We start from the raw sequence: 8303 nt of genomic DNA, 5'->3' as shown, positions 1-8303 counted from the left end.
TAATAAATTTTTTCCCTCTGGAATAGAATGGTTTTTTTTTTTTTTTTTTTGGAATTGCATGCATCTATTAAACTTAAGCTTTCAATTTTGTCGTTCAACTTTAATTTAATTTAACCTGTAGCTTTTAACAATAATAATAAAAAAGTATTGCGTTAGAATTATTTTTATTTTTTTGCAGTGTCAGACACTAGTGTGGTGGAGGGAGAGTCTCAGATTCAGATGGGCCGCTTCATTTCCTTCTTACAGGTTTGAAATAATGATCTTTTTGAATTGTTACTGAGAAATATATATATATATATATATATATATAAATATTTCTGAACATTGTTTTATTTGGTTGTATGTTACAGGAGCTGTCCTGCTTTGTGTTGCGCTGCTTTGAAGTGGTGGTCAACATGGTTCACCAGCTGGCTGCTTTGTACATCAGCAACAAGTGAGAAATTAAAAATATTCTCATTATGTGGATGGTTATGTGACTGCAGTGTTGCTAATTTGTTTTTGTTTTTTTATGTCACAGGAGTGCAACAAAAATCATTGAGTCCACAGGTGTACACTTTCAGGTAATTTTAATTTTCTCTGTCCTCTTCATATGGTTGTTCACTGCAACCGTCTTGTAATGATGGTTTCTCTTTGTCTACAATCAGACAGTGTACGAGCATCTGGGAGAACTTCTGGTGGTCCTCATCGCCCTGGATGAGATCATGGAGAACCATGCCACACTGAAAGATCACTGGAAGATGTACAAAAGGTGAAGTGGGACCTTTTAGATGTTGAACTGCTCTGTAAAATTTAATGTTGGAACTGAAGACAAAATGAAGGTATTTACAGTATGAAATGTGTTAAATTGCGGTTCTTGATTTCTTACCACAAATTCTTTGTTGTTGTTTGAAGGCTACTCAAATCTGTCCATCATAACCCAGCTAAGTTTGCCATTCCAGAGGAGAAACTAAAACCCTTTGAGAAGCTTTTACTGAAGCTAGAGGGTCAACTGTTGGACAGCATGATTTTTCAGGTCTGAAGTGTCCCCAGACTTCCTCATGTTCTGTTTTTGTATTTTAAAACCTATTTCTGCTATGAGAAACATAGCAGTGTGGGCATCGAGGAGAGTTGAAGTCAGGTCAACTTTATGGTAATGAGCTATGACGCGATTCGGTCCTCCGCTTGAGAGGATTCCAGAGAACACAGTCCTGTAAACTTTGGTTCTGATCACATTAGTTCCCAAGCATTTTCGTGCTAGAAATGCAATTAATTTGCTCAAAACAACACTGATTTGACCAATTGCATTAAGGCTACACTTCAACCAGGGCTGCGTTTCCCAAAAGCATCGTAAGCCTAAGTTGATAATAGCTCCATTGGTGGCAATAGATCTACGATGCACTTAGGCTTACGATGCTTTTGGGAAACGCAGCCCAGGACAGTTTGTAATGCGCACAAATTAAAGGGTTAGTTCTCCCAAAAATGAAAATTCTGTCATTAATTACTCCACCCTCATGTCGTTCCAAACCCGTAAGACCTCCGTTCATCTTCGGAACACAAATTAAGATATTTTTGGTAAAATCTGAGAGCTCCCTGACCCTCCCATAGACAGCAATGCAACTGCAATGTTCCCAGGTTACTTAAGTTAAATAAATATAACTAAAGTTTTTCTTTTTCATGCAGGCTTGTGTGGAGCAGAGGTTTGATGACCCAGGAGAAGGTGTATCGGTTTCTAAAAACAGTGCCTTTGCAGAGGAATTTGCATACAATATCAGAACCATTTTTGCCAATGTTGAGTCAAAGCTTGGTTTGTATTTGTAATTAACCTAAATTAATTCCAAATACCATTAACGAGACATCTCGGCTGTTGCCAACAACCGTTATGATCCATTTGACTTGCAGGAGAGCCGTCAGAGATTGATCAGCGAGATAAATATACAGGCGTATGTGGCCTCTTTGTGCTGCACTTCCATATCTTCAGGACCGTGGACAAGAAGATCTACAAATCCCTGCTGGATGTGTGTAAAAAGGTGAGTACACTAACTAGTGGGAACGAGTGGATTGTATAGATCTGCTCTTTCAGTCATTATGAAATTTCCCTGCTCTCTCCTCCAGGTCCCTGCTGTGACATTAGCAGCTAATATAATCTGGTTTCCAGACACATTTCTGATAAGCAAAGTCCCTGCGGCAACTAAACTGATGGACAAGAAGAGCATCCAGAGCATCCGCAGCAGCAGAGATGCATTCCTGCAGCAAAAGGCGCAGACACTAATGAAGTAAGACATACACGCTTCTGATATGATTCATAAATCAATTATAATTTAGCCTAGTAAAATGTAATGGTCATTGTATTTGACATCATTATAAATATGTCATTTAGGGTTCCATGTATGTGTTTCTATGCAGGGACATGCAGTCCTACTATATATTTGTCACCTCCTGGATGATGAAGATGGAGTCTATATTATCAAAAGAACCGAAACCAGACAAGCTGTCTGAGGATTTGAGCAACAGGTGTAATATCTTTGTGCAGGTAGAGACCGGTGTTTTCTTCTTTTCTGTTATTTTTGAGATTAAAGTGTTCTTTATAGAGTTGGAAATTCATTCTTTTTTGAATTACGTTACATTTCCAGTGCAGTGACTGCTTCATAATCAGGTGTTTGTGTTTCTGTAGGGAATCCTGTATGCTTACAGCATCAGCACCATCATCAAGACTACTATGAACATGTACATGTCCATGCAGCGGCCCATGACCAAGACCTCGGTGAAAACCCTGTGCCGATTGGTGGAGCTGTTAAAAGTAGGTCGATGAGTCATTTTATTATATTCAACAGCAAGTACTTCAGTATTTATACACGTTTTTTTCAGATTTTCATTTGTGTCTTATATGTATTCAAAACATACAATTTATGTATTTATTTTTGTTTACATTAACAATTTATGTGATAAATGTACTATGTAGTGTACATTACCTCTAGCAGTTTGCACTATTTATATAGCCCTAGAGTGTTCACTATAAATCTAGTATACGATAATGTGCACAATAATTTAAACACTATTAATTTAGTACATCATTTTATACATTAATAGTAGTGTTCACTACATATCTAGAATATTGGTTGTAGTGTGCACAAAAATGCACTATACTGTATATCTAGTACAGGGTATTGTGGACAATAGTTAAGACACTAGTAGTAGTTTGCACTACTGTTTTAGTTCTTTCATTGTAGTGCTCACAATTTAAACACTAATGTGTGCACTACAAATTTAGTACATTAATTGTAGTGTGCACTATAATTTGGACACTAATAATGATGTGCTACATATAGTATGTTCACTACATATAGTATGTTTGGTTTAATCTGCACAAAAATCTTTAAAACATTAATAGTAATCATTAATATCAGTGTGCGATATACATCTAGTATATTGTAGTGTGCACAATTTAGACATTAATAGTAGTCTGCACTGCAGATTTAGTGCATTAGTTCTAGTTCTCACAGTTTAAACACTAATAGTGTGCACTACAAATCTAGTACATTATTTGTAGTGTGCACAATAATTTCAAAACTATTAATGTGCACTACAAACTTAGTACATAATTGTACACATTAATAGTAATATTCACTACATTTCTAGTATGTTGGTTGTAGTGTGCGAAAAAAAAATGCAACTAATTGTAGTGTGCACTGCAATTTAGTGCATTGTTGTAGTGCTAATAATGTGCACTACAAATGTAGTACATTAGCTGAAGAGTGCACATTAATTTGGAAACTAATAATAGTATTCACGTCTAGTATATTGGTTGTAGTGTGGACAAAATGTTGACACTAATAGTAGTGTGCACTATAAATCTAGTACATTATACTATAAGTATTGCAAACTCTATTGGTTATTTACAGGCTGTCCTAGGTACTGTATATTAGTTCTAGTGTACACTATGTAGTATGCACAAGTTCTAATGTGCAGTTATAGGTAATGTGTGCTAGTTCTAGTGTTCTAGTTACTAATGCTGTGTGCACTAGTTCTAGTTCACTAGGCAGTGTCCACTATTTTAGTTAGTACACTAACTGTATTGTACTAGGTGGTGTGTGAAGTGTGCAGTGTTTATATCAGTGTTTGTCATTCACAGGCTGTGGAGCACACATTCCACCGGCGCTCACTGGTTGTAGCAGATTCTGTGTCTCACATCACACAGCAGCTGCAGTCTCAGGCTCTGGCCTCCATCTCTACTGCTAAGGTACAGATACACCACTGTTACCCAAACACCTGCTCCACAGAGCAGATATTCTAATGACTGATTGTTGTCCTCCTTCAGAAACGCGTGATCTCTGATAAGAAGTACAGTGAGCAGAGGCTGGATGTGCTGTCGGCTCTGGTTCTGGCTGAGAACACTCTGAACGGGCCCAGCACCAAAGAGAGGAGACTGATCATGTCTCTGGCTCTCAGTGTTGGCACTCAAATGGTGAGTATGGATAAACAGTGTAAATGAATGGCCATTTCATGACATTTGTATATAAAGTATTAAAATAAATGCTGTCAAGAAGCCTTCAACACAAGCTTTTGAGTTTCCAGTCCGTTTGACTTTGTTGTAAATTGCCCAGGGTGTTTATTTTTTTAAATAATAAAAATGTTATTTATTTGTTTGTTTGTTTTTGTATGTATTGTTGTTTTTGTTGTGTTTTTGTTTTATCTTGTGTTTTTGTTTATTTTGTGTTTTTATTGTGGTGTTTTTATGTTTTCTTATTTTTTTTTTTTTTTTTTTTTTTTTTCTTTTTTTTAAAAAAAAAAAAAAAACGTCTTTATGGTATTGTTTGTCAACTCTGTTACGGACATTTTTTTTTTTTTTTTTTTTTTGTTCTATTGTTTTGTTTTTATTGTGGTGTTTTTTGTTCATGTTTTTTTTGTTGTATTTTTGTTTCTGTGTTGTTGTGTTGTTGTTGTTTTCATGTTTTTTGTTTTGTTTTTTTTTATTGTCTTTTTGTTTTGATTTATTTCTGTTGTTTTTGTTTGTTTTGTTTTTATTGTTGTGTTGTTTTTATTGTCTTTTTTGTTTCTGTTTTATTTCTGTTGTTTTTTTTGTTTCTGTTTTGATTTTGTTTTTATTATTGTTGTTGTTTTTTCTTTTGTTTTGTTGTTTTTATTGTTTTTTTGTTTTGTTGTTTTTTTAATTCTGTTGTTTTTCGATGTTTTGTTGTTTTGTTTTGTTTTGTGCAGAAAACCTTCAAGGACGAGGAGCTCTTGCCTTTACAGCTTATGCTGAAAAAGCTAGACTTAATCAGTGAATTAAGAGAGCGGTAAGCCCTGAATTAGTTCAACTAGTTACAATTAGCAATAGCAGATTTTGATTATGTGACTTCTGTGGCTTTGTTGTAATGGCATGATGGGATATCCTCTCTCCTCAGAGTCAAAGTACAATGCGACTGCAGTTTCCTGTACTGGCATCGTACAGTTTTTCCTATCTACCTGGATGACGTGTACGAAAACGCTGTGGATGCGGCCAGAATTCATGTAAAACTCTTAACACTATCTATTCTTAAAATGCACTTAACATTTTTGTTAAACATAAACATGTTATTTAAATATGCATATATTTTCTCTAGTACATGTTCAGTGCGCTCAGAGACTGTGTGCCCACCATGTTGCACGCCAAACACATGGAGTCATGTGATCAGCTGCTGAAGTGTTATGACACTGAGATCATGGAAATCCTCAATGAGGTAAAGCAGAGTGTTGGCTGCATATCTTATTGTAGTAATTTTGCATTTTAGTTCATTTGCATGCTTTTCTGATTGTTAGCACCTGCTAGACAAGCTGTGTAAGGAGATCGAGAAGGACCTGCGCTTGTCTGTGCACACACACCTCAAACTGGAAGATCGAAACCCTTTCAAAGTGGGCATGAAGGATCTGGCTCATTTTTTCTCTCTCAAGCCCATTCGCTTCTTCAACCGTTTCATTGACATCAAAGGTAGGGCAGATAAAAGAGTGAATGAACGAGTTACACTATATGTGACCCTGGACCACAAAACCAGTCATAAGGGTCAATTTTTTGAAATTGAGATTTATACATCATCTGAAAGCTGAATAAATAAGCTTTCCATTGATGTATGGTTTGTTAGGATAGGATAATATAAGTATATTAGTCGAGATACAACTATTTGCATATCTGGAATCTGAGGGTGCAAAAAAAATCTAAATATTGAGAAAATCGCCTTTAAAGTAGTCCAAATTAAGTTCTTAGCAATGCATATTACTAATCAAAAATTAAGTTTTAATATATTTACAGTAGGAAATTTACAAAATATCTTCATGGAACATGATCTTTACTTAATATCCTAATGATTTTTGTCATAAAAAAAAATCAATAATTTTGACCCATACAATGTATTTTTGGCTATTGCTACAAATATACCCCAGCGACTTAAGACTGGTTTTGTGCTCCAGAGTCACATATATAGTGGACATAATCAATACTTAAAAGGGGAAATGTTCTACATGTTTGTCTTTTGTCTGCGAAGTTCACTTAGAATTTTAGTCAATGTTCATTTCCATCAAAAATGAAATCATAAACAAGAAGTTTTTGCTACTACTACAAATGGGTGGAGTTACAAAATGTATTTTAAGCACTGCCAAAGTCAAAGTTTATTATTATTATTTTTGCTTTACAGTAGATTCAGATTTAATAAAGTGAATGTGAAAAAAGTGAAATATACAATCTTTATTCATTAATATATATATATATATATATATATATACACACACTCACACACACACACATTTTATAATAGTATTATATATGTATAATAGTATTCAAAAATATATAATATATGTAGTATAGATAAACAATATTGAAAAAATATATGTTTGTGTATGTCATAATTGTAATATATAATTATAACAGTATATATAATAAAAATACACAAAATTATATATATAATTTGTACATATTATATGTGCATATAATTATTTAATTTATCATACAGTGACTTCAATCATACAATGACTTTATACATGTAAATAAATAGTTGCCTTGATATTTTAAGAATGGAGTCTTTTGCTGGAGAGCATCATAGCCTTGAGCTTTATCACAAGATGTATGATATTAAGAATAAATCCTCCATTTCCTGCAGCCTATGTGACTCACTATCTAGACAAGACGTTTTACAACTTGACGACTGTGGCTCTTCATGACTGGGCCACGTACAGCGAGATGAGGAACCTCGCCACACAGCGCTATGGTTTGGTGATGACTGAGGCGCATCTCCCCAGCCAAACTCTGGAACAGGTGGGTAGCTCACCAGACGATCTCAGAAAAGAGCTGCTGCATTCAGCTTGATATCATTGTGTGTGTCTTCTAGGGCCTGGACGTCCTGGAGATCATGAGGAACATTCACGTTTTTGTCTCGCGCTACCTATACAACCTAAACAACCAGGCAGGACTTGACTTCTGACGTTATTATTGGTCCGCAAATGTAGTACTTCACTTGTGTTTGTGTAAAACATCTTCTCTATTGTGTGTAGATCTTCATTGAGAGAACCAGCAACAACAAGCACTTAAACACCATTAACATCCGCCACATTGCCAACTCCATTCGCACTCATGGAACCGGTATCATGAGCACAACGGTATGTACAGATCCTGTCAGGACGGTCCCAGCTAACAAAAATACAAACATTTTGCTAACATTCCCATTAAAGGGACAGTTTACCCAAAAATGAAAATGTTGTCATTTACTCACCCACATGTCATTCCAAACCTGTAAGAGTTTCTTTCTTATGTTGAACACAAAAGAAGGTATTTTGAAGAATGTTGGTAATCGAACAGTTGTTGGTCCCCACTGACTTCCATAGTATTTCTTTCCCTAATGTGTAAGTAAATGGGGACCAAAAACAGTTTGGTTCTTCAAAATCAAAATTCGGTGTTCCTGTGGCTCAGTGGTAGAGCATTGCGTTAGCAGCGCAAAAGGTCTTGGGTTCAATTCCCAGGGAACACACATACTGGTAAAAAATGTAAATGTAAAAAATGTATAACCTGAATGCACTGTAAGTCGCTTTGGATAAAAGCGTCTGCTAAATGCATAAATGTAAACAGTCTTCAAAACAGTAGCGGACTGGCCATCTGGAGCACCAGGAGTTTTCCCGGTGGGCCGGCCCAGTAAATGTAAAGAATGAATTACAGTAAATATACGTAGCCTATCCCTCCATCGGCCCAGACGAATGGCCCACTCGGCCCTCTTGAGACAAACATTCTAATTAAAGGGGTCATATGATGCGATTTCAAGTTTTCCTTTCTCTTTGGAGTGTTACAAGCTGATTGTGCATAGATA

General features: G+C 35.7%; 1 protein-coding gene across 1 annotated transcript in view; it reads left to right on the top strand.

Annotated features, from left to right (window-relative positions):
* Nucleotides 1-8303, top strand: part of LOC107678984 (WASH complex subunit 7) — a 19301-nt gene that overhangs the window by 3284 nt on the left and 7714 nt on the right. The window contains exons 6-24 of the mRNA XM_016474381.1: nt 179-246; nt 351-433; nt 518-560; nt 645-748; nt 892-1012; nt 1660-1783; nt 1879-2006; nt 2092-2252; nt 2383-2509; nt 2651-2776; nt 4109-4216; nt 4295-4441; nt 5194-5273; nt 5382-5487; nt 5580-5696; nt 5776-5944; nt 7107-7261; nt 7335-7409; nt 7498-7602. Of these exons, the coding sequence (XP_016329867.1) occupies nt 179-246; nt 351-433; nt 518-560; nt 645-748; nt 892-1012; nt 1660-1783; nt 1879-2006; nt 2092-2252; nt 2383-2509; nt 2651-2776; nt 4109-4216; nt 4295-4441; nt 5194-5273; nt 5382-5487; nt 5580-5696; nt 5776-5944; nt 7107-7261; nt 7335-7409; nt 7498-7602 (2147 nt within the window). The remainder of the gene's footprint in view (nt 1-178; nt 247-350; nt 434-517; nt 561-644; nt 749-891; nt 1013-1659; nt 1784-1878; nt 2007-2091; nt 2253-2382; nt 2510-2650; nt 2777-4108; nt 4217-4294; nt 4442-5193; nt 5274-5381; nt 5488-5579; nt 5697-5775; nt 5945-7106; nt 7262-7334; nt 7410-7497; nt 7603-8303) is intronic.

The sequence above is a fragment of the Sinocyclocheilus anshuiensis genome, unplaced genomic scaffold, assembly GCF_001515605.1.
Source record: "Sinocyclocheilus anshuiensis isolate Anshui unplaced genomic scaffold, SAMN03320099.WGS_v1.1 scaffold2044, whole genome shotgun sequence".
Classification (NCBI taxonomy): Eukaryota; Metazoa; Chordata; class Actinopteri; order Cypriniformes; family Cyprinidae; genus Sinocyclocheilus; species Sinocyclocheilus anshuiensis.
Note: the sequence above shows the minus strand (reverse complement) of the source record. Positions and strands in the feature narration are given on the sequence as shown.